This window comes from Mya arenaria, chromosome 2, assembly GCF_026914265.1.
Source record: "Mya arenaria isolate MELC-2E11 chromosome 2, ASM2691426v1".
Taxonomy (NCBI): domain Eukaryota; kingdom Metazoa; phylum Mollusca; class Bivalvia; order Myida; family Myidae; genus Mya; species Mya arenaria.
The window spans coordinates 59,377,390-59,405,327 of record NC_069123.1 but is presented as its reverse complement, the minus strand read 5'-3'; the positions used below and the strand labels follow the sequence as shown (position 1 = coordinate 59,405,327).

General features: G+C 35.9%; 1 protein-coding gene across 4 annotated transcripts; it reads right to left on the bottom strand.

Annotated features, from left to right (window-relative positions):
- Positions 1 to 622: 622 nt before the first annotated feature.
- Positions 623 to 27,704, bottom strand: LOC128241810 (protein Gawky-like). Of its 4 annotated transcripts, none has more exons than XM_052958907.1 (14): positions 27,625 to 27,704; positions 21,718 to 21,786; positions 20,067 to 20,110; positions 18,085 to 18,152; positions 17,626 to 17,720; positions 17,359 to 17,476; positions 15,287 to 17,069; positions 14,353 to 14,493; positions 12,313 to 12,453; positions 11,063 to 11,149; positions 10,443 to 10,500; positions 8,611 to 10,209; positions 7,902 to 7,984; positions 623 to 7,685 (listed from the first exon to the last, which is right to left on the bottom strand). In XM_052958907.1, exons 7-14 carry the CDS (start codon positions 16,820 to 16,822, stop codon positions 7,206 to 7,208), a joined length of 4,125 nt encoding a protein of 1,374 aa, XP_052814867.1. In that variant the 5' UTR covers positions 16,823 to 17,069; positions 17,359 to 17,476; positions 17,626 to 17,720; positions 18,085 to 18,152; positions 20,067 to 20,110; positions 21,718 to 21,786; positions 27,625 to 27,704; the 3' UTR covers positions 623 to 7,205. The 4 variants fall into 4 exon arrangements, with proteins under 4 accessions (XP_052814867.1, XP_052814857.1, XP_052814875.1 ...); XM_052958897.1 differs by lacking the exon at positions 27,625 to 27,704 and adding an exon at positions 23,679 to 23,914; XM_052958915.1 differs by lacking the exon at positions 27,625 to 27,704 and adding an exon at positions 23,679 to 23,914 and having other exon boundaries at positions 8,659 to 10,209.
- Between the last annotated feature and the right edge of the window lie 234 nt (positions 27,705 to 27,938).

Genomic DNA, 27,938 nt, shown 5'->3' with positions numbered 1-27,938 from the left:
GATTTTATCTGGGGACTCACCAAGTCTTTCAAAATGAAAAGAACTTATTCATAAACATTGAAAACTGCATACACGATTTTTCATTAGACATAAAAGAAAAACACGACCTCAGAGGTATTGCCTTGAATCAACTTGTGCATTGATCTGAAGGCATAATGATCATCAAACACCTACACCCAGCACTACATTTTAATAAGAGACCTTGACCACTGTGCTGGAAGTGAAACTGTTGTGCCCAACATTATTGGTGCTCCAATTATTTAAACCCATAATAAAGGCTATGGTATTTTTCACAGATCGCTTTTTCTTTCAGTGTGAGAAGTATGTACTCGGAGTTACCAATAGATGCAGAACAGATTTTCAAAATTGACCAGTTGCCAAAGCAATTACTGCAACTTGTCCTTGTCATTTGGTTTTTCAGTTAATCCATTGGATAATGCAACCATGCGCTTTCTTTTACTTTTAAAATAATAAATATAAAAAACTATTACTGGTCAACCGATTGTTTGAATAACAGCTGGCGACAGGTTAATTGCTTGATGATCCACAACATGTTTTGTTACATTTGTCATTGGACAAAATCAAAAGTAAATGCATAAAGATAGGAAATAAAAACAAAATGTTTTGAGGTAAAGATTTATTCATAATACAATTTTAAGCAATGCTACGAGCACAATAATTATGTCATGACCACTTCGTATTTTTACCACTTGTTACATCAAAGCTGCCAATTCTAACTGATCTTACTTCCAAAAATTATAAAGCATCAATTACTTCAATACATCTTACAGATTGTTCCAAGTGATAAAATAAATCCACAACTCATAACTGTCAAAATACATATTCCAGAATCTGAACTGATATGCCATGAGAAAAATAAATACAAAAGAACATCACAATCTGATACACATGGTGTATGCTGCTTACCTGCCCCGTTATGTAATCAACATTACAATCTATGTAGATATATTGAAGGAATGTATACAAAACACTTTGGCAAAAAGGTGTCTAGGTGGTTTACTGTGAGCAGGCACTGATGGGATGGCAGTGCTTGTTTGAAACCGTACCCAGCCAAGTTCCCTGGGCAGGTCAAGGACCAATCACCTAACTTTGATTTTGATGAGTGGCATAGACAGTCTTAATAATCACAGAAACATTATACTACTTAGTAATGCGTAAAGTGACCTGGGGGGTGATTTTTCTAAGAAAAAAGAAAAGAAAAAGTATTTGTTCAAAGTTAAGATTGACCACATTAATGATGATCAAGTCATGAACTAACATCACCTTGAATTTCAAATCCAGAATCTTGTACAACAAATTAAACAAAGTTATGGCAACTTTTACAATACATGTTGAATACTACTATGACTAGCACAAAAATCTAGTATTTTCACCTTAAATAGTGTTAATATAAACCCAATACATTGTAATCAATACATTAAAAACATTCTGATCAAATTATGAACAGTTTTCTTATCCCCCAGACCATTTTAAACATAAACTGAAAATTCACACTACATAGGTAACATTTTTCATGAACCAAAAATATCATATAGCAACAATAAATCACAAATGTACCTTCAGTTCATTTATGCTTTTGAGAATGTTCAAGTCAATTTCATCAACAACACAAACATAATATTATGAATAAACATGAGTAAACAATCCAGTGCCCTTGCGTTCCCTTCCTTCAATTCTCATTCTACCATTACCTCTATTATAAACATAAAACTATCATAATCTACAATATTATAATTATTATGACAAGAACTGACATGATAATCCAAAATTAACCCTCTGCTCAAGAACATGAACATTCTGTCACATTCAGTGTTTATTAAAATACAGAACGCGTCCCCAAAGCCCTTGCAAAAATCCCTCTCCATAGAAATCCAACAAACAGCAGCTTGTAGTTTGAGATAGGTTCATTTGCACCTATATTGTAGCACATTTCTCCCTTCTATTACAAAGGGCAAACTCTGACTCAGAGTTAGCCAGCAGACTAGACGTACATACAAATGACCAAGTTATAAAAAGGCACATGACTATCATAGACACGACAAGATCATTTGACTACGCAATTGTTAACTTCCTTCCCGCAGACTCCCCTATCGTGCCTCTTGCAGAAAACAGATGGCTCATACCCGGCAAGATTCCTTGCCCAAACATGCGTTAGCTCCAAATCATGTATTTCTTTCAATTCAAAGCTACATGGCACTTATGCAGTTCACACAATGAACACGGCTGCGGCATGTAATTTACTATCACGCAGAATTGCACGTTTCTATCACTATGATCAAGACTTTCCAATAAACACGCAGTGAGCAGAATTGTGTTCAAGCGAGAGGGTGTACATAATTATATCATACAATATATAAATATCACAAAGGTGCTGCCCCATGCCATGGCAAGTATTGGGGACTGATCACACCAAAATGCTGTATTTAACATCTGACAAAACAGTAAGCATATCAATAAAATAACAGGGTACATACAAAAATTAAAATCTTCAAAATCTCACAATTTTAACACCAGGAGCACAGTAGTTAAATATGAACACATGGAAATCTTAATAGGCATCACAATCAATCATGAAAAGAAAACAATATCGATGAATGCTTAAATAAGTGACCTGCAGTAAGATTGTTTTGCTCAGTTGACATAGAGAGTACACATAAAAAATAAATTTCAACTTGGATTTGATAATACACAATGTGTTTTAAAGATCACAGACAATACATGCTGCAGTTCTCGCTAGATTACACGCCTCCAAATAAGGCAATTGCCATTGTAACTGGTGAATCACTATGGTTACAAAAGTTCTTATTCTGGCAAACTCTTAAGTTAATAAATACAGAGATTCTTGTCATAACTGCCAATACACCAGTAGCATCACCTTACCATTATAATTCACAACTAAACTAGGCAATCTGTACTCTGGTATTGCAATTTTTTCTCAAGATCAATCAGAGTAACTAGAGTTTTGAAAACGAGCACCTACAATTTCGATAGTATGACAACAAATATCACAAATTTAAATTATTAATAAATCATTTGTACATAAAATCTACAGTGATACAATAAATACAAAATGAACGATTTTTGCTTTGGCTATGATGGTTACAGGGAAAACAATACAGTTTATGGCAAAGTCAACAGTAATATATAGGCAGCAATTTGGTTTACAGTTTTAAATAAGTGATTAAATTTCCATATAAATCTGGAACTTACATGACTTATCATGTTATCTTGACATTAAACAATTTTTCTATGATGGTTACAAAAGAATGTATGCAAAGGTGGTTTGTTAATTTTTTTTTTGGCAAGACAAAAATCATTGTTCTATTGTACAAACATTATCTAAAATGCACACTATATTCTTAAATGCTTAACACAAAGTAACTTGCTCATTATGGTGATTTGAATCTCATCTACACAACTTTACTAATATAAATATATAAGTAGCACCTATATCTAAACAGAAAAACAGCTAGAAATACTATTTGGTCGATTGTTTCCTTTCTGCTTTTTAAGTGTGGATAATATCATGAGTTTGTTTGTGTTGATATCCAGCTGTATGCAATGGTGCTCCACTTTCCATTATTTGAAATCAAAGTAACCAGTAACTATACACTGTTCAGATGTATTATACATAAATACATTGTCATGACCAGATATTGCAAATATTTTGAAGCATTGAAAGACATCACCAACTATGCTGGGCCCTTGTGGATAATTTGGAATACACTTTTCATCATAACACTCTCATGGCACTGTTCATATTCTCCTTAAAAATCTACCTTGGAACAATTTGTTTGAAAACAGCAAAGTCTAAAACATACAAAATGCAAAATACAAAATAAAGGTTATGTTTAAACAGGTCTAATTTTGAGCACATAATATCTGTAACATTCAATCTCTATTAGTCTGAATACAAGGTCATAATATTAGCACTTGACAATCAAAGAATACACTTGAATATTAGATCTACAACATAGAATGAGATACAAACATGGCTCATAATACTCTACATTATAAGATTTGCACTAGTGTAATTATTACAGACAGATATTTATCCTTTGAGCTCCGTGGAATACAGTTATATACACAGCATGATTATTTGTTAAAAGTTTATTGCATCGTTTCCCTCAGCATCTCAAATATTAACTGAATTTAACAGAAGTAATCAACAAATCTCAATATCTACGACCAGATTGTTTTTTCACAGTTTGCATCAGTTCTCAAGTATGCATAAGTAATAAACAATTTGTAATAGCTGCTTAATAGACAGGGATTTAAAGATGAGAATGGGACTGCCTTATAAATAGATTATCACATTTACTGAGCCTGAATATCAGAGAAAACTTGTACTCTCTTGTGAATATGCAAACAATCTTTTTTAATGTTTTTTTTTTTTACATATTTAAATGTCTTCACATTGTATGATGGCTAAAGGTATTGCAAGACAGAAAAGCAGAATTTTCATATATATATATATATATATATATAAAATAAATTTCAATGGAAGATAAAACAGTTTCTTTCTTTGCATATTCACACCAGAGTATGGCATATGGATAATGATTAATGCTCGATTTATTTGGTGAGATGGAATTATTTGGTTCAATACTTGACATTGGTGCCCTATATCAGCCATGGTGAGAGTGGATTACCCTACTGGATAGGACGACCTCTCACAGCACGGCTTGGCAAACTACAGAAACTTGCTGTGCATTTCTTGAATATAAATTTGCTAAGAGATGACTTTGAGAAAATTTTAAGTTTTGTAGTAACCCTAAATGCACAACGGAACAAGACCAACTGAACAAAATACATAAACAGTAGCATCTGAAGGCTGAACTATTTACAAACACAGTTATATCCCTTCACCAAATTACTGTGAACACAAAATTATGAATGTCAACAATTTTGATATAATGCCATATCTTTGACATACAGAAGGCATAAACAAACATGGAATTGGCCATTACAAGCAGTCATAGTGCCCATAGGCACAGCAACAAACTTAAGTAGTTTGTATTTATGGACGTTTAGTATTTGATACTTAAATATAAATATTACACATAATTAACATGTATATAATTTGACAATAAACACTCTCAAGCAATAATATAGACTGGACTTTGGAAAGAAAAAGCTGTACACGATTAGGGTGAATAGAAATTGAGACAAATTTACAGACATCAATTCACATGATTAACCAGTAGGCAAGCCTTTAGTTAACCACAGACTGTATCCGTGAATCTTAAATAAGACTGGGTTTTTATAACATGTCAATGTGATGGTACAAATTCTTCACGATTAATGCTTAAAGACACTAAACAGGCAAGTACCACATCACAAGTGTAAACCAACCATCAACACTAGCACTAATATGCAATTAATTCAATCAAGCTTCTTCAACATTCACACAACTCATTCTAAACAAACCACACACAGACTAGTACCTTAAGCCTGAGCAATTTTACACTTACAGCCCTCACAGGACCACCAACATTGAAATGGAATTGTATTCGTTAAAAAATACAGATCATTAAAATGAAGACAAAAGTTTGGAGAAGTTCTTAACATTTGCATATATATAAAACATCTAATGCAATAACAAGTATTACTTTCTGCTTGGATTTTATATTATAAAACATTTTTTTTTATTTTCTGTAAAATGAGAAATAAAAATCAATTTTGATTAAAACTGGCATTTTTGTGTTTTATACATTATTTTTTTGGTTCCAGTTTTTATCAAAACAATTTCAAAACAATGCAAACAGATATACTCAAATGAGAATGTATATGGGTTTTTTGTATCACTAACATTAAAATGTATTGAATAACATAGGCTACCCTTTTATCCGACATATTTTTTGTTATTTTTTTGGGTGGTATCCTATGTTTTAAAATACTCCTTAAATACACATGATTAATTTGCCAAGATATGAACAAAGAAGAACAAGTGGAACAAAACAGGTTCCCCATAGCCATATTGCACGGGAGGGAAAAATCTCGGATACATTACACTTCTCTGGGACACTGGTAAAAATAGCAACTCTTCAATTCAAGCACATTCTTAGAGTAACTGATTGGAATCTGGCCAAATATACAAGTACTGATTAAATCTGTAGGCACTATGTAAGTTAAAATACTATTGGTATTTTAAAGATTACTTAAATTAAGAATTTGTGTAGGCTATTAAAAAGCTGGCCATTTGTCTTAAACAGCTACTATAAATACATTAAAGATGACTTAAATCTATATACAAGTTAAATAAGTTATTACAACTTCAAAGATATGGCATAATAAGAGCTCCATTTTCAATATGGTTACCGAGATGCTTCAGAATGTGTCAACTAACATAGCACGTAAAAACATTCAATAAGATACATCATTCAACTATGGCTGAATCTCCATATCACAGGTAGAACTTATCCAAGGACAAGCAACATTTCCACTCAGTGAAAATAAACAAAATATTACAAATAATACAAACAATTAGGAATTATACAAGTCTATAATAAAATTTGCACTTATCTTTGTACATATCAAATAATATAGCAATAATAAAAATGACATAAATATCTGTTTTATGAGTTTTTTTAGTGGTTTTTTTTGTAGTTTTTTGCATTTTTTTGGTTGTCATGATGTGATATAAATAATAAAAGAACTTTAATAATCTTAATCATGATAATTGAGGTTAAACAATGTTCAACATAGCAATAATGACTGACATTAAAAACTCTCCTATGATGCTACTGGTAGACAGGCTTGGCAGATTTCCTTGACACACTATCTGACAAGACAAATGGAAAAAAAAAATATGAAAGACACATTAATACTTCCGTCGAAGTATAAAAATAAAAACATGTGCGCTACTTCTTTGAAGAAGCACCAATATATTTGCATCAAGTGATATGTGTCCATCTGCCAGAACCATAGGCCCAGAGAACACAATATAACCATCAAGTGATCCCACAACTACCATACATTTATAACTAACCCGCATACAAGAGATCAATAAGATGCATTAGGGAAACAATTACAACTCTTTCAAAGTAATATACATAATCCATTAAGTAATCATTAACATAAAAATAAAACTAATAATTGCTAATACAAATCACAATGTCAACAAATACATAATACAATCAATGTATGTGTATGTTACTACACATCCTCCTAGTGTTTCAGAGTTACATGGGGCCGCCCAGCATGCTTCCAAGCAGATTGTGTGGGCCTGTGTCTTCCATGCCTCCCCACAGTACAGAGCTGTTTGGTCTGCCCCCTGCGCTCCACATGGCACTGGATACTGGGGTTGGGGCGCCTCCCCAGCCACCACCACCCATATCATTACGTCCACGCCCTCCACCCACCGCTGAGCTCCTCGCCTGCTGTATGCCCCCCTGGGGCCACTGGTTTCCCCCTGACATGCCTTGGCCAAGCCCACCACCACTCTGTTGTTGCTCTATGTACTGCATGGCATCCATCTCTGACACAGACTGTGCCATGATAGTGGTGTTCCCGAGCAGACAGTGGTTCAGGGCCTTTTGAGCCTTGCTGGCCTCATCCATGGAGCGGTACTTGACAAGAGCTTCCCCACGGTTCAAGTTTAGATAGAACTGCTGGAGAGGGCCATGTTGCATGCACAGGGTCCGCAGTGTAGAACCATCGGTCTGTTGAGCAAAAGCAGAACATTAATACACAACCTCATATTTTGCATACAACGCTCGCTCAATTGACCAAACTGCTTTTAACAATATTACATGAAGCTGATATAACAGGATCAAAACATTTAATAATTCAGTCAAAAGCATTTAAACCTAACAGAATGAACTATTATTAATGATGTATGAAACACATTTTAAACAAAGTTCCAAAAATAAACTTACAGTAGGTGTCAGGTTCTGCAGAATAAGGACTGTGGATGCCAGCATGGATGGCTGCATATGATCACCTGACCAGTTGCCCCGACCTGCAAAATGCAAGCATTGTAATATTCCTGCAACATAGCTCATTATAACAATCATACACTATCTTACATGTTTGTTAATGGACAATAATTAATAACAATAAGTATGTTGATAACAGTAATATCAATGTCTTACATTCTATCTAATAAGATTCTATCCTATTCTGTTCAAGGAATTTGAAAACTATTTCATTACTTAAAAACAATGAAGTGATTATGAACATGTATCAAGTCACCAGCTGCACCCAAGGCATGCATTCTCCAGTTAATTTTTCAAAGAAATAACTTTTAATGTTTTCTCTATCTTGGTTATACAAAATATATTTGCAATGCACTGGTGTAACTACAAGTTGATATTAAGCAGATCATCCTGATTTTGTTCCTGTTTAATTGATTGAAAGGCCAGAAGTGTTTGCCTGAAGTTTTAAAAAAAAATACCAGGATTTCCTGCATAATCATCTTGTAGAAAAAATATATTTTGAGTTTCAATTTTAATTTGCTTAAATCAATGTTGCAATTTGCGAAGTTATAACATTTTGACAGTGCATTACAACTAAGCTAAGTACAGGCTGCCTTGCATGAACCAGGTAAGATAAATGGAGATTGGTATGACCGAGGAGCGGACATACCATCCAATCTGGTTGCAGTGCCAGCCCACGAATGCTGTCTACTCATACCAGAGCCCATCCACTTCTGCTGCATTCCCTGCGGAAGGCCTGGCGGGGGTCTCGACATGGCGCCCTTTCCCATCTGCACGCCCCATACCTCGGAACCAAAGCTTGAAGGAGCTAAACTGTTATCACCAGCACTCCATGGTTTGTTGTCTCCCTCCTGAGGCTTTGGGGGCCAGGAAGAGTTGCTTTCGCTGTTTGGGCTTGATTTGGTCAATGTAAGCAGATAGTCATCTTTGATAGTGTTCACACTCAGAGACCGGGCAAAACTGCCAGGTGTGATGTGAGGGTCGTCCTCAACATTCTTTGGAATGCCCTGCCATGGCTTGCCAGGAACAAACTCCGGAATGGCTGGAATTGTGTCCAATACTGAGCTGCTGCTTGAAGATGTTGTGCTTGCTGACGAGTTCTGAGATTCTAAAGCAGACTTGTCATCTTCTGTTGAGGAGTTGGGCCAGCTCTGAGAACTACTGCTTGTAACTGTAGATGACCAAGTAGAATCACCTCCTAGCTGACCAAGACCAAGGTCATCAAATCGGCGGAGATTTGACTGAGAGTTAGATTGCTGTATAGGCTTGGAACCGACTGTCTTGTTGAGTTCAGACTTGTCGCCTCCGTCATCAGCTGTTGTGGTGGTGGGTGTCAGGTTGGTGGGAGTGGTAGCTTGGTTAGCTGTTGAGGTGGGCGTGTCATCAGGAGAGTCCTTGTCAGGCGTGGACTTCCTCCACTGGTTCAGGCGGGACTGGGGCTGGGAAGAGGCAATGGACAGGTTCTGCAGTTCATTCTGAAGGGCATTCTCCGAGGTTTCAGGGGAAGCCTGGGGCAGTTGCTGGGGAGGCTGCTGTGGAGGTTGGATCTCATTTTTGTCCATGAACACCTTCTGTGCAGCTGTGATGTTCTTTTGCAGATGTAGTATTTGCTGTTTAATCAACTGGACTTTGCCGGCCACATCTTCAAGCTGCTGGCGCTGGACAACAGGGTTCATTTTCAGTTTGTTCTGCTGCAGCATGTGTTGCGTAGTGATGAGCTGCTGAAGGTTCTGTTGCTGTTGCAGTAGCTGCTGGAGCATGACTAGGACGGGAGTGGGGAGCTGGCGGTTCAGCAGTTGTGGGGAAATAAGGCCGGCCTGGACGGCCATTCTCAGCTGCTGCAAAATCTGCTGTTGGGCCATCTGCTGATGCACTGCAGCATTTTGCTGCCCTCCAGGCCCAAGCCCTCCCTGAGATGGGTTCATGGAATTCATAGACTGTGGTGTGGGCGGCGGGGGCTGGTTTTGGAACTTCTGCATCAGCTTCTGCTGCAGAGCATTGTTAATACTGGGATTGTTTGAATTAAGACTAGACTGGTTGAGACTAGGTCCATTGTTGAATGGGTACTGGTTGGGTAGCTTGGATTGAGCATTGTTGAATGGAGTATTTTGCATGGGAGTCAAGTTAGGCACGAAGGAGCTGCTGTCATGTTGAGCATCTGATATGTCATCGTCTGGAAGCAATCCTGGAATCCTTCCCATATCAAAGTCTTCCTTCTTAGAAGCACCACGACGATTGTACAGGTCGGCTGAAACAAACAACTCAGTTATTTTTACATGACCAAAACTTTAAAACTCGAATACAAGTCAGGTGATAATAATTATAATGCTTTAAATGCTATCTTGATTAGAACATCCTTACAAATATCAACATGAATCACTGATGAAATTTGCATAAAAAAACTTCAAAGTTGACATTTAAAATACCAGTATGAATCACTGAATAAAAAGAAAACGTTGCAGCAGTTTGGCCTGCACTCACCAACGGCACTCTGTATGTTCATGTTGTTGGTGATGAGAGCATGCTGAGCCTCATCTTTCTGCAAAACAAACACAACACATATGCTTAAACTTTCACTTACAAAAACACCAAGGATTCAGGTCCATGTACCTAAGCACATGGACACATACTGATATATTGCAAATATTTTTTACTATATCATGTCTATTTTGCAGCTGTTAAACATCAAAGATATTATAGATAATCAGGCAATACATTTTACACCTCACATTAGGAGGTTCTTATCTGTGATGCAACATGTTACACAGCATATATGATATTTCTTAACAAATTACCCTCAATAAGTTTCATAAGTATAAACATGTATATTTATATTTCCATCTCATGTTTAATATACTTGAATAGAAAATTAACAGTAGATGTGTCCTTTTTCCCCCATGTTTGCCTCTAGAAAATGAGACAACTGCCAGGTTCTTTTAAATACACTTTTATTGGACTTAAAATACCGAGATTTCGTCACATAAGCAGCAGGTTTGTAAGGAAAGAATGGCAAGTGTAAGAATTTGCCCACTGAGGCTATGAATAAGCAGTAGTAATCGATGGATGTTAACATGTTGAAAGCTAGATGCAGGAGAGTTTACCTTGAAGCCCATGTCCATGAGTTGCTGGAGGAGTCTGCTCCTCATCTGGGGCTGCTGGGAGGCTGCGCCAGGGAACTTCATGTTATCCTGAAACAAACACATACATAAACATATACATAAATAGTTGCAACACGAAGCCCATCAGTAAAGAAAGCTATAGCGCAGTGGATGAGTGTGCCTTGCTTTACATGTACATTCAAGTGAAGTTTACGCGACAAGACAGAGTGTATCAACCAATCATGCTTATAATTTGCTTTCTTTTAAAGTTCATAAATATAAGTCATCGTCAATGAGCTCCTTTCAAGGCAAGCGTCAACATATCAACAAATCGCCTGATGTTTGAAGGTAAAGTAAACAATTTTTTATATACCTTAGTCATCAAAACATTATATATCCTCTAACAAATAACTTTTTATTTTTTTACATTTACCTACAACTACAAAGGAATAAAGCAAAAGACATTAATGCAGTTTGCCATCCAGATTAAAGCATGCTTAAATATTTGTCATTGTTTAAATCTTTGCAGACAATACATTGTGCAAACATTTTCACATAGTAATTACCAAGTTAGGCAGAAAATAAGTCTCTTACAAACAACCTCTATTTTATTTATTCGGGGAGAAGAAATAAAGTAAAGTGTTACTAATTTGACAAAGCATGCAATTTTCCATTAGGTTAAGCAAAAGCAAAAGTTAAGCTTCAAAAAGAGTTAACATAGTTATTGCAAAATCAATCAATTGAACTAAACCATGTATTATATATTTTCTCGATTGGCAGGGCTTCAGTTAAATAAATAGCTAAATTAAATAAACATAACTATTATTATAAAAGAAATTGTTTCATTTTCAAGAATATAAAGATACAAACTTAAACCAATAAAAAAGTATTAATCAAGGTGTAACCAAACTAATCAAGCCTATGATTGGTTCCAGCCTAATCAGTGTTAGGTAAGAAACACTAGAAGTTTGTAAAGGGCAGATGAACCAATTATCATGATGATGTCACCTCAAAAAGACAACAAAAACTCAAACAATGTTAGTAGGTTAGATGTAAAATAAGACCAGGGCCACAGAAACTGTTTTTTAATATTTCCATAGAAAATGTCCTCGGCACAAGATGCAAACTCTACTTGATAATAAATAATGCCCAGAACCCATAGTCCACACACATCTGGACTGAAGCAGCCAAGAATTTCTAGGGCCCTGGCTTATAAGGCGAGTGAGCTGTTGAGAGTGAGGGTTGCTGGATACCTTGGCAATAATATTTCTCTTGTCCTTATTCCAGCCAGTGGCACTATTCCAGGAGGAGTTAGTCTGTGCGGCAGTGTCATTCCATGTGCCCATATCTGCATCATCCCAGCCTCCCATACTCTCTTCACTCCAGATGTCTTCCTGTTGACAACCAATAATAACACTGCCCTTAACCTGTACACTCTTACTTGGGGCATGGGGGGCAACTAACTGCTTTCATTGATTGTTTCTATATTTCTACTCTACAGCAAATCAACAGTTGAAATGGGTTTTGTTTTTGTTTGCCTTGCATGGACAAACATTATTTAGGGCAAACTACTTGAGAATTCCTGAAAAAAGCAAACACAGAATGCCGGACAGAGAAAGATAGGAAGCCAAATTACAAACTCTGACATCATCATGATATAGTCCACTGCCCTTCATATCAAAGGAATACCAATCTAATACTCCAGCAACAAAAATGTACACAAAGTTAAAATACTCATGAAAATCATGCCTTTAACTCAGCGTTAAGACAATAACATGTTAATTATGATGGCATGTGTATCATCTGAACACGGATGCTTATGAATGATTTTCAGTGTGATTCAAATTTCCTATACAACATTTATCCGAAGATATACATGTACAAAAACTGCCATTATGCAACATGTTTCAAGTGAAAAGGCTACATGTACTTGCTCTTGTCTGCATGCCTGTCGCCATGGTGATGTGCAACATGCAGGTGGTTGTCATGGTATCCAAACACAGGGCTGTGTTACCTGGTTACAACTACATGCACACTGGAGTGCCATACACGGTACACACTCGGATATGTACATTCATTGATGGTATAGTACCTTCACCATTTATGAGAAAGTTGTATTGCCAGATAATCTTTACATTCCTGTAAGAGTTTGTTTCTAGCATTGTCACTACATGAAAATTATGTAAGCTTATGCCAAATCACAACTTGTTTTGGTGGATTTTTGTTCTTAAAATGAAAAAAAACACACAACAATGCTGCATTGTTCTGCAATAAACTAATCTTATAATAAATTAACTTTAACAGAAAATATGAAATACTTGAGCTTTAGGCATTTAAGTATGTTATTTTTAAGCTGAATTCTTATAAATTTCATTATAATTAAAAATAAACTAAGCCAAATGCATAATAATAAATCAGCCACAAAATGATCAGCTACCACAAGCTTTGGTCTGGGATTTATGCACTTGTACCAAACCAATAAATAACATAGGAATGGGCAACAAAACGAATGAAGATGTCAACAAACAAAACTTTGAGAAAAATATAAACAAAACAGGCAAGGCACTAATGATGATGTCAGAGGAGGACGGGCATGAAATGATCTGTGCTGCATATTTGCAGTGTTTTCTTTTCGAATAATTTGATCACAATGTTCCAAGCATTGCCTCACGCTTTTGGATAATGACCATCAGTTAAGTTACAGTTTTTGCCCAAAACAGTTCTACCAGTTAGCTCTCTAAGCAAGCAAGTTAAATGTACAAGCCATTTGCACAAAGATTACAAAACAAGTACACATGAAAATGTTCCTATTACATTATTTATCATAAATTAAAAAAAATTATTAATGATCTGACATGCATTTTTAACAGCACATATATTTCTTGCTTTTTAAGAAATATGACTTTTGTAACAATACATAACAGGGTAGACATGTAAAGATGTGTTCAGTGAACAGGAATTTCAAAATTGCTTTTAGACCATAAATAAGAAAACCAATAATTGTTATATATAACAATGTTTTCCCCCATTATTTTCATCTCAACTCCCCAAAATTTGGTATTTATCATGCTCTTTTTCAAAATCAAAAAGGCACTGAAAGTCAATAAAAAATGCTAAAAAAAATAATTGATACAGATATTTTTTGACGAAGATTTTTGTTTATATAAACTAGAAGTAATTGACTTAAGTCTAAAAGCAATTATAACAATTTCATTTTGCAAAGCAAATACGACTTCAATTGCTTAAACATCCAACTAGTGCAAGTATTGTATGAGAACCAACATCAAACTTACTTTGGGTAGATTCCAATTCAGGTCGTCAACGCCTCCATAAGCAGCAGGATTCTGGTTTGCTAATTTGGGATTGGGTTTTCCTACAGTGGGATTCCATTGTCCTTGATTTCCAGGGTCACCTCCCCAGTTCCCTGGGCGGGGCTGTAAAAATTGAAACAAGATTCAAGATTCAACTTATTTATTAAGTAACTTGAACACAAAGTGCTCCTCATTACATGATAGATATAGTACATTCAATTAAACATTTATACAACGATAACATGCTGCCAGGGTTTGAAATCTCAGACATGAGAAAAGAACTGATAATTAATATTTAAACATCTATGTACATGGACCATTTTCATCCAAAAAAAATCTTGCCAAATGAGCCATAATTGACACAAGGAAAATACTGATAGCAAACATTACATTGTGCGTAAAAACAAGCTATGTGGCCAACAAACAAACTTTTTTCGTGAAAATATATGATATTTTGTAATCCGACATCATTGAAATAAGGAAAATACTGATAGCACACAAACACATATATAATACACATATAGCCAATGTTTGAAAGAGAATGCGATGACCATCTGCATCAAAATAACAATGTTTAAAAAAGCCTGCCTGGTTTGTACAATACAAATTGTCCCTTTTTCTTTACTTTTTAAGTGCTTGACGTTTAAATCATTCCTATGGTTTCAATTTGATCATCACTGAAGGCAGGAGTTCTCTACATTCTGATTTGCTGATGTTCAATAGCTCCGCCTACTTGCGATGTTCCAATAATTGGCAAACTCGCAACCCAATCATTGGATAAGGAAATTACATGTTTAAATGTTGTTTGCTTTTTACATAAGAAGCTGTCCAATGACAATGTCAATGCACAAGACAAGGTGAAAGGAAAGCTCAAATTGCCTAGCCAAAACGCTATGGTGTGAAAAGTTAAACCTACTTGTTGTGGAGGAACTCCTCCCTGCCAGAGGCTGGTACCATCATCAATCTTTGAATCTGGTGGTCCGACAGGCTCTCCCCATCCACCTCCCATTTTGTTCATACGATTCTGGCCAATAGCCGGAGGTCCAGGTGGAACACCGACAGGGGCATTGTTCCAGTTAGGTTGGCTTGGTTTGCTCTGTGGTTCTCCCCAGTAGTTAGTTCCATCGCTAGTTGCCGAGCCCCTGCTGTCACCCCAGCCTGCAGTGCCCTCATTGTCACCCCAAGTAGAAATACCACTACTGGCTCCAGAATTTCCGCCACCGAAATTTCCGCCCCATGAGCCAGTTTCTGTGCTACCGCCCCATTGTCCACTGCCCTGCTGACTATTTGGCGGTGCTCCCCAAGACCCTTTGTCAGGACCTGGAGCCTGGCCTGGAGCACCAACCCACTGTCTACCACCGGAAGGATCTGGTGGCTTCTGACCACCCGGCCAGTTAGCTGGGGGCTGGCCTGGGGCCCTAGCTTGGTTTGGACTGCCTCCCCAAGCCTGTTCTTTGTTGGCCTCCCATATGGCAGTTCCATTATTGTTATTCCACATGTTATTTGTTCCCTTTTGCTGTTGTTCTGGCACTACTGGAGCAGTGGTGATTTTGCGTTGTACTTTAGGAGAAGTCTCTACATTCCACTCAGTATCTTGGCGGATGGGTTTCTTTCCCCATCCCTCATGACTTTCGATTGCCATCCTGAATACAGCTTGGCGCTGAATTTCTTCTGGGGTCATAGAGCTTGGAGCAGGTTGGTTACTGGCTTGAAGATTTAGGCCTTTGCCTGCTGCCTGGGCCCAGGAACTTGGTCTCGGATCAGCCTGGCCGGCAGCCTGGGGGTTTGGGCCCACATTCTGAGACACACTTGTGGAGTTTTGATCCCAATCAGCACTAGTTGGATTTCCCCAATTATTTGTTCCCGTTAACCTGGAATCGGCTCCTGAAGAAGTTGCTCCCCATCCAGCGGAGCCAAGATTGTCACTGTTTTGAGCACTACTCCCATTTGAACTGTTCATAATACTAGTGGCTGGATTAATAGCGAGACCAGAGGATACATTACCGGTGGAGGTTTTTTGAAAGCCCACATTGTTACCAAATGCACTATTACCCTGTGAGTTTAGGCCCCCATTAGGCCCAGGTGACTGAGAAGTGGTGAATGAACCACTCTGCTGGTTAGACTGAGGTCCATTTGGTTGAGCACCACTTACTGGCAAAGACCCTTGCATATTTCCAATTGAACCTGTTGGCATTTTGTTTGTAGACTGTGAGGGGGGTATTGTCCCTGGGGCACCCCAGCCCCCACGGCTGGAATTATCTGCAAATGTGGAACTTGCACCAGATTGCATATGTCCTTGGTTGTTCGAAAGACTGCTGTTGACTCCATAACCTAACAGATTCATGTTATTGGCACCTGAGGAATAATTTGAGGTACTGATACCCCAGTTTGACTCCAGTCCACTCAAACTGGAACTGCCTCCCCATGGGCTGGAAGCTCCTGGAGTCTGCATGGCACTTACTTTTGTGTTCACGACTCAAGTTTGAGCGACTTTGAAATATCACAGACAGATTTTATCCACAAGAATGTCACTTAGCATCCTACAGTGGCAGAAGTCAATATTTCAGTGAACAAGTGAACACTGATGTGGTTATCTTTGAAATACAATATTGGAACAGTTTGTCACAACCGTAGTTTGATATAGCTTGCTAATATCCAGTTTCCTGAACTCTACCATCGACTAGCTCCAAGTTGGGAATCTGAAAACAAGAAATCACAATTAATCAAATATAAAAATTCAACCATCTTATATAAAGAAACCCAGTAATAAAACAGGGAATGTTTCCAATGTAATAAGATGCTTCCAGTGTGAAAAAAAACAAAAAACAATTCCCCTGTTGACAAAAGAACTTTAATACATGCATTGAACTTAGCTCATCATCTATTATATGATTAAAGCCCAAAATGTCATATATTTATTACAATAAAAGCAGCATTACGTCTTTTCTATTTTGCTTATAGCCTTATTGATATATAGCTGATGCTTACCAGTTTTAATATCTTGAACTTTGGCAATGTTATCATCCAGTCAAACCACACAGGTTTAAGCTCTTGAGTTTGATTTGGCGTTGATGTTTGATATTGTTCTCATTGGCTTCATCCAATCCTTAAAGAGTAAGAAACTGTATAAGAAAATGTTAATTGTAAGTACAATACATGATTTCTATTCATTAGAGCCAGTACAGTTACTGTTCTTATTAATACAATGTCAAGTTTCAACAAACAAAACAATGGCTAACACTTACATGTACTTACCTCTATATGTAATTTTACGAAAACTTGAAGAACTGGCAAAGCACATGTATGTGGCAGGCGGCAGGTTGAAGAGTACAATGGCAACTGATGAGTACCTGAAATACAGCATTAACTGTTATAGTGCCATGTATGTAAAGATATGTATTTATTATTAGGAGAAATCTATATCTTTAATACAGTTATAAATAATAAGTTTGGTGTATGATATCAAGATCACAGACAAACACAATAATCAGCACATAGAAATGAACAGTGGCATTTTGTACAAGCTCCAAAACAATTGGAAGCAATTTATATGCGTATTGCTATTTTGAATATGTTCATTTTACTTATAACCAAAGGTTTCCCATGCCAAAAGTGCTCCCATCTAGACTTGTCTGTAACAGTATCTTTTATATCTTTTAATAGTATGATCTATAAGTTCATCGAAAAAATAGTAAGCTTCAAGGTATGACTTACTTATCAGACAGTGTAGTATATGAGATCTTAAGATGTATGGTTATGTTGGTAGATCATAAACTGCGAGTCTGAAAGACACAAACATTATAAAAGAAATTATTTAAGAAAGTAAAAGAATGTGCAATTGAATACATTTAATTACTTTTTATTGAGATATGTTTAAACAAATAATGCTGCAGTTCCTGTAACTCATCAAGAACTTCCTGACGTCCCAAAATTAAATGTTTCGTTTTGGTAAAAAATATAATAATAAACATTTATTATCTACTTTTTGAAATATATCCAATGTGGCATATGATTTGTTATACATTTACTTCTCATTTTCTTGGCATATTAATGTCAGAATATTATGTTAACAGTACAAGGGTACACATACTCCGTACACCATAAAAAAAAGAATTCCAAAATTAGTCTATGCTTCATATAAATTACCAATTCAATGAAGTAATGAATATTAATAGAAATATGATAGTCCCCTGCCAGTGTTTTTTGTCTAGTCACCATCCTTTAAATCCAGTTAAAAATAACCTGCAACTGTTAGTACAAGAAATTGTTACATTTTATATTGCTTTAAACCACCACAACTTTTTTCTCGGCACAAAAACATACAACTGATAGGTATTTTTCATTATCAGTTTTAATAAAATACCATAAAAATCATTTGAAGCTCATCAGGAATCATTTCGACAAGATAAATAAATATGACAAGTAACATTACCCTTATCTCAGGGGTGCCAACACACAATTGTAAAAAGAGAGGAAATCAGTAAAAAATAGAGGAATACCCCTACCCCATTATAAGAAATTACCATTTTTGCACAGATCAAATCAAATGCAACAACTTTGTTTTGTGACCAAAAAAGAGGAAATCAGCTGAAAAGAGGAAGATTGTCATCTCTGTAATATCTGTGTGGTATTCAGAATTGTTTCAAAACCACAGCATCCACAGAGTAAATCCTTATGGTCAAAGAAAATAAATCTTGAACACTATATTATTTACTCCCCAATTCCAGTTTCATTAATATAAAATCAATACTTTTTGACATCTTGATTCAGTAACCAGGTAACAATTTTTTTGTCCAACAAACATGTTAATCGTTCTATTGCCTGGTTTGCTTACTTCTTCAGCTATTGCAGGATTCTGCCATGAGCCTCAAATTCAGGGTCATGATGCAAGTGAATATGGGCACTGTTATTTATTGATAGCCCTTCTGCCTTCATAAAATGAAATGCTCAAGACATTGGAATCTTCTTTTAATAGAATTAAAACTTTTAATACGTTTGCAACTATATACACTCATTACATATTTGTCAGTTGAAAACCTAATATTATTGCAATTAAACACAATTGCAAATAATTTTCTGTCAAAAAAAGTTCTTCACAGCCATATACAATGTGCCCTAGCTAAAATCCTGAAATTGTAATTGTACCCTACAAGTATAAGAACACACCAGTCAATTGTAACCATGCCCCCCTAACCCTAGGTCAGGGGAATAGAGGGGACTTTACTTCTGGTCCTGCCAATCCCTGGTAAAATCTCGCTGTGGAGAGAAACTGCTGGTAAAATCCCCACCAGATGCCACCACAACCCAGAGACATCCTAGGTTAAAGGCCTAGTTTAAGCCTTCTATAAGTGACCCCCCCCCCCAACTGTGTATAGTACACAACCTCTGTTTATTCATCTTAATCTACTCACCTTGATCCCTCTTATTGATCTCCAATCTGAGTATCCTGTTGTGCAGTTTTAGAAGTTTCATCATAGAAATGGACCCTAAATGGCCCTGAGCCAATAAACAAATACAAAGGAAATTGGCCCCTACTGTGACACCAGTGCAAGGCCCATTCACTGCTATTTTAATTGCGAAAACTAAACCACCACATTCACTTGGCACTGTGTGGCCTACCGGAAGGTAAAAAAACATTTCCCCCGATATATCCATGGTAACAATTGACTGGTGCATAACTGATGACAAGTACTTACCAGAGATTACACTCACATGAAGGCAGTGGGATACATAGGATGGTCTGAAATGACAGGAATAATGATGGATGACATTAAAAATTGTAGAAGATTATGTTCCATATTTTGAAAAACACACACACTTTTTTAAGCTTAATTCAAACTAAAATTGTAGTTCTTAAAAAAGGTTTGATAAATTTCAAACTCAAACTTTTCAATTGAACCATTGTTGTTGTTTTTAAATAACCAGCGTTCAAGACCAATGGTCGAAATTAGCACAAGCCCGCAAGCCCTGCACTGGTAAAATGTCTTTTGTGCTTGCTCAAATTCTGAATTTTATATAGCAGGGCTTGTTACAAAATTTGATGCCAAGCATTAGTATAAGCATTCGGGCTTGTTCATCCAAATTCTAATTTCGATGACTGCAAAACTATCACTAAAATTCGGCTCGGACTACCGGATATTCTGTCTAGGCAGTCTGTCGGACTCCTCCATTTCAATCCTATGTTCACAAATCGTATCCGAAGCTTAAAAGTATCCGAAAGCTTGTACTTATTTATTTTGCGACTCATCAAATTGTTATCATTCTGACACTCTTCAAAGTGGTAGGTGACGTCACAGATTGGTATTCATGTATCTTTTACTGTTTGTAAAATGGAAACTAAATCCTTAATACCCGGTGTTTACAAAAAATATTCCTCGTAGATTTTAGATGTAAACAATGTTTATGTCAACGGTAAAACAGATTTCGCCACCGGCAACGAAAAATAAAATAACTGATTGAGAAAAAAGCTGAAAGAGTTTGTAATTTATAGAGAAATGACACTCAGCAAGCATGGTTAAAACAATTGTCTTGGCCGATGTTTGAATCTGACATCTGTATAAGAGTATTAGACTGTTAGGAGCTTTGTCACTGTGTGCTCTAATGTGCGATTGAAAGCCATCAAAAAGCTTCTAAGGGGTATGCTAATAATGTAAGCAAGGAAAAAGCAAAAAAGGAAAAATAATTAAGTTCATCGCCAGCTGGCTGCTTGGTAATTAAGCTGAACAAAGCTATCTTCGACAGGTAGTGCATTCTGTTTATAACTGCTGAACATTATCAAATAGTCATCAGTACGACAGCCAGGATTTGAAAATGGCAGGGTGCTAGGTCAGGAATGGCACTTTTGATGTGCATTACACGAGCCTTAATGGGGCACTTGCAAGGGCCAATGCTCATCTTATTATGTAATGCTATGTTTCTTCTTTCAATACTAACAGTTTGTTACCTCAGCTGTTATCTTTGAGTTAGTGTCAAAAGTATGTATATTAATTTCTCATTTCTGGACATTGGCAAACAAAAGGGCACAGCAGGGTGTAGTAAAAAGGCAGCAGGGTACTGGAAAAGGGCAGCGGGGTGTCCCACCCTGCTATTTAGGGATAGCTGGAGCATTGAGTCAATACATTTGAATAAAGTTTATTATTATCCTGTTCTCCTTAATTTTATGCCGGACTCCTTAATTTTGTGATTACTCCTTCCCTATAAGTCTAAATTGTCAAATGCTGATAACTGGGGAACTATCTCAAACTAATTGTCAGTTTTGATATCACATACACTGTTTATTAACTATAGACATAAACATGTGTTTTTAAACATAGTTATAAATAAACATGAATAGGTAAGATGGTTTACCTTCAATCAATGATGAATGAAGAGTCAACACAGAAGGCAAGACTTATCAACAAGATCTTTGGATATCAGCTGCAAAATGAAACAAACAAAAATTTAAATTGTGATTGTGTGTAGCTGTCAAATACAGCAACAGTCTTTGAAGCCTGTTTCCGCCAGGCCTTTATGACTTGCCGGGACTAACATCCCTTCAGGTTGACATGCCCCAATTCCCACAGTGTCAGGTTTTCATAATAGTTGATTGATAGTAAGAAGGCGTGTCAGTTGTATAATTGCATGCTGATCTGCTATAGTAATCAGGGCTTTTTCTATAGTACCCACTGGTCCGACTATCGGACGCATTCCCAAAGCAAAGTATAAGATAATTTTCCCAATCTTCAGAAAATAATCCCAATCAAAAATAAATATAAAAAATATATTATTTTTTTTGAAGTCATTTTACCTGTACTGGTTCATTTTCAACATCCTAATAAATTACGTGATGTAAAGTTTTTTTGATTATTGAACTTGGAAATCATTGATTTTCATCACATTCAGAGATCAGTATGAAATAATATCTGTCATGATTTACACCCCAAGGATTGATATTATTTTGGTCTTTTAAAGGGAAAATAATATTTAATAATTTCCTAATTCGCAGGAGACTAGACAGCTTTTTCTTTTAACTGTAAAATTTCCCAATTTCTGCATTTTCACAACGCAAAATTTCCCAAAATGTCTCTGGTCTTTTTCCCCAAATGGGAATAAAAAGCCCTGGTAATGGTTGTATGATCACCAGAATGTGTGTCGTGATTATTTCACTTGACACATCCAATCGCGTCCATGGCTCTCACCAACTCATTGGACATTCACCTTTCCAATCATTAATATTATTGGCCTTTGATTTTAAATTAAACTGTAAAACAATGAGGTGTTAATTGATGGGTGTACTCAATTTGTAATTTAACACAAAAATTTTACGTTGCACTGTTCTACAAAATTCCGTCAAATTGAAATTTTGACATGGCATTGCATCTTTAATATACTATAGAAAACTTAACTGAGAACCCCATTGAAGTCTCATGATTCCTCACTCTGACATTGAAATTGTCATTAGAAATCAAGAATGCCAATTAAAGTTTAAGTTTCGATTAAAGTTCATGAAAAGAAAAAGTCATTCGGTCTAAGAATGTCTAAATGCAAACTCCTCATGCATCCTATGACTCGGCGATCTCATCTTCCTTCAATATATATTTCACTGACAATTATCAGAAGTAATATAGCCAACTAACAATTAAAATATTCTACAGGGGGCATTAATGTGCATGTCTGCAGAACAGTTTGATAATTGCATGTGGGGAATATATATAAGTGTCCCTAGATCACTTCAGGCCGCCATGAACAATGCGGTTTTGCCTTCAGATTTTTCTCAAGGTCAAAAACCATGCATTTTTAAAGCAATAGGAAACTTAAAAAGGTACCTCAAAGAAACCCCAAATCTATTTAATTGCTTTTAATATCACAAAAAAATCATTTACATTCCCCCCTATAATAGTTTGGACTGATCTGAAAAGCTGATACCTGTCCACCATTTTGAATATTCTTGATCTCCAGATATCCTTAACATTTTTTCATCAAGATCATTATTTTAACTATTGTTAAAATTGTAGGTCAACATAGCTGTTAAAAAAAACAACAACAGAAGAAATGTCTATGTTCGGTAACGAAATGAAAGGTGTATAAACAAGTGGTGGAAAAATGGCTGCCGAATACACCATCTGACCTACTTTACAGCCTCGTCTAGACAACCATTGCTATTTTAAGAAATTTTGGGTTTGGAAAAGTTCTCAACAAAACGACTCGATTATAAATACACTGGCGCACTAGCCTATTTAATAACAAGTGTTTATCGCTGTACTGTTAGCATCAGTTCTTGACGCAGTTGTACTTCTAAAATACAAAAATACCGACACTGAATTTCTTACCTCGGTAAGGAATTCGACGAGTTGCTACCCTGGAAAGATTGCACTTTTATCACAGATTGCTTACATTTTACAAACATTTAATACACAGTTTATGAGAGCACCGGTAAAGAGACATAGCAATTGTCGAAATATACAAATTTTAACTTTAATACGCTGATCTAACAGGCCCGAAAAGAGCCAGGTTAGGCAGCAAAGCTCATCTCTCCGAGCAAAACTGTCAGATTAAATGCCGGACGCGTCGCGCATGCGTATAACGAAACACGTGATCTGGCAAGCCGCAAGTTTATTAGAGCTGTAAACACGCTGATACAGGATATTGCACGCTGCACATCGTTGGGCTACATTGCACTAAATGTTCTAAGCAGATTCAAACTGTACAAAATATTGATGAAACTGTTCAACTTTAAAAACTAAGACATGGACTTTTTAATGCTATACAGAAACACGAATAAAATTGGCAAATACTTAAAAAGTGAATATGGTAAATTGGTGATTAAAAAAGGTATTTAAGCAAGGTGTCTTAGGTTGTCTACTTTTGATATCGAAATTGCTTACATGACTAAATGTTGTACTCTATAAATTGCATATTTAGGATGGATCTTTTGAATTTCACTGCAAATTATTCTTAGTCAGAAAAAAAAGTACACTAAATGGATTGATGACAATTTTAGATATGGCAATTTTTACACCATGTACCTATAAACCACGGTTATATGTCGGTTAATCTTCAACTGAGAGAGTAGTTGCAATAAGTACAAGCCCTGCACTGGTAAAATGCATTCCCGGCCCACTCTTATTCTTAATTTTATAGCACATGGATTGTTGATTTTATTTATGCAAAGTACAGTTGTGAACAAAGTTCTTGCATTATTTCAAAAACTTGGAGGCTAAAGAGATTCTCACAGACATTCGGAGCTCCTCGGCCATTTTTTCAAAAACAACCTCGGATGTATATGGACGGTTTACATACTTAAAAAGTGGTACGTTTAAGTCCGCTGCAAATAGATCGCGTAGTAATCTTATTTAGTAGTTAAAATTTATGACTTAACTCTTGGGAATCGTAATTATGTTTGCAATAATACACTTCACTGGCAATCAATTTAAACTGAGAGCAATGAATAGAACTCTTAAACACTTCATTTAATTAATGCTTTTATTAAAAAAAATACGGACTACTTCAACAGATGTACCGGCATACATCCGAGGTTGTTTTTGAAAAAATGGCCGAGGAGTTCCGAATGTCTCACAGAAAGACACCAAAAATGCACTATCCATAATCAGTCAATAAGCTACAGTTTAGAGTAATAAAGTTACATAAAATGGTTTTAATAATTTTGAAATACACTTAAAATAACTGCAGAAAATATAGGTAACTGTATTGTTATTTTGAAATATGCAACAGTATAATTATACGTTTAATATGACAGTGATGGCGAGTATATGAAGTTGGCGATATATAATTGCTATTGGACATACCTTATTCAAAATTTTGTTGTTTCATATGTACCAAAAACTTACAATTTATTAATATTTGCCTATATTGCTTGTACAGAACTACAGAAACATATAACATCTAAAATTAAATGGGATTTACATGGTACATTAAAGATAAACCCAGTAAATTTCAAATTGGAAAAAAATATGCAAAACCTGCGGAAGATTGAAGTGTCGTAAAAGATATGATACATCAGTTAGTAAGATTCAATGGGCTGTACACAACAACATCAATTTTATGTAAGTCTGACATTCAATATTAATGTTTTATTGTTTTGTGTGAATGGAAGATACTTGATATGAATTGCTAGATTTCCTTCACTGCTGCCCCTTTATTGTATAGGCAGTTCCTTGTTTGCCTGCAGATTTATAAATGCAATATAATTCAATACAATATGCATTTATTTGTAGTATAAGGCCTCCAGTCCAAAATATTATCATAACATGCAGTATATGTAAGAGCATCGGTAATTTCATTTGTTATTTATGCATTTAACATGGATATATATATATATATACAAATCAAAAATAGTAGGGCAGCTTCTTTTGTAAAGAAAGCATCTTCCTCACCAAAGGTTTAAATTAATGAACTATGTTGAACCATATAATGAAACACTTGACTACTGTTGGGAAATTGTTTCTAAGAATTCAAAACAGCTGATTTAGTTTAAACTTTATATATTTTAAATTGATTGTGAAGAAACTTATGCTATCTTATACTAAATCACTCTCATTGTCATGTTGCACTAGTGTGTCTTGTGTTGTGGGGGAAACCGGAGTACCCGGAGAAAACCCACTTGTCCAGCTTGGTGACCTCTAATCAAACTCACAAGCCCCAAGGCCAGGAATCTAACCCGGGTCACCTTGATGGGAAGCGAATGCACTAACCACTGCGCTAACTGGACTGGTTTTATGATGGCTTTGGAAAATGCAGACATAAAAAGTCATCAATTCTATTGATTGTCAGATGTCATGAAAATTTGATATTCTAGACTTGTTTTCAAATGTTGCAACGAGTAACTTAAACTACTGTCTATATGTCATTAGTGGTCAAGTCACCAGTGTTTTTACTCTGCTTTTTTGTGAATGGGGCCAGGGCCGTTAGGTTTGTGAAAATAGTGACATGATGCACTAAAGTTGCCATATAAGTTTGGAACCTGTCTATGTAGACTAGATTTTAGTGGTACCTTGGTTTCATGGTATCATCTGACACTTCAAAGTCCACATATGCTTAGAGGCATAAAGTCTCCTTCAAAACAGCAGAGTACAAGTTGCAAATGTCCAAAACAAATGCTGAGTGACCATTTCGCTCCCTCTTGGCGAAGGTCTTTTGAACTGTGATAATGGAGACACAATTCACTAATTTGAAAAAAGCCTGATTTTTAAAAGATACTTATTTACCTGCTTTACATGTTAAGGATCCTAATAAATTGCTTTGTGTGAATTATATGATAAAATACACTTCAGTTCATGCAACTGAAGGAATTATGTCTATCCTCATTAACAAAATATAGAGTGAAATGATGAAAAACAAGTTAATTTGTTGAATTGATATCCCCCTGCCCTGATTAGGCAAAGTAGATAAAATAGAAAACAAGTGTGGTTATATATTCCAGCCGAAACATGCCATACAACTGCAGTGTGATGGAGTCTTATGAACACTGTGTATGAGATATGGGTTTATTTATATACAATTTGAAGAAAAAGGATACTGTTAACAGCGTAGCATTAAGATTTGAAAAAGTAACCTAGTTTTTGACCCCACATTACCCAGTTTCAAACAAATAAAATAATGCCTCTAGAGTATTCAAACCCATTCATTTATACTTGACCTTAGTGACCTACCTTTTGAACCCATGTTTAATATTGGACCAGATATATTGCCTGTACATGTATGTTCCAAAATGTTTTCTAAAATTTGACCTCTTGACCTACTTTATGACCCAATGTGACCCACTTTCATAATTTGGTGAGAATTCATCAATGGTAACATTCTGTCCAAGTTTGAACATAATCTGACTAATAATTACCATAATTCTGTCCAGACAAAAAAAAAAGATTTGACATAGTGACCTAATTTTATCACATGTGACCAAATTATGAAAGGAGGGATCCCTGGTTTAAGCTGGGACCTATAACCTGGGATCCCAAAGTTCATAAGGACGAGTCCCTGTGTTAAGTTAGTGAGTGAAGTCTGAAGACCCCTCATCCAGCCCAAATTCCCTTTATTACATATCATACCACATAGATGCTTAGTTCATCTTCTTTTAATGCACTTTGACTCACTTCAAATACCCCCTTTACCGTTCAATTACATGAACTAATTCGTTTCAGCAATGATCAAGAAACCTAGTTGACAACATAATGAAGAAGTCATTTGAATTTGTCTAAACTAAGTGAAACAGTGGACGATATACTTATTCTGTTAACATTTACACAAGTGTCATATTACCTGAGTTTTTAATACGACATTTTTAAGAACAATTCAGCTGTTCATTCCATTTTTCATGTTTCACCAATGTCATAGTGCCGGTGTCATAGTACAATGTTCACACCTAACAGTAAAGCCCCATAATAAAAATTGACTCGCTCAAGATTTATTCTCAATCGGAGCTCCTCGGCCATTTTTATCGAAAACGATCGATGTAAAACCCATATCTTTACAAATTAAATCGAGAGTTTTATGTTATTGGAGTAAGATAGTAAACGAAAAAGATTGTAAAATATCTAAGTTATTATATAATACGGTTCTAAAACTACATAATA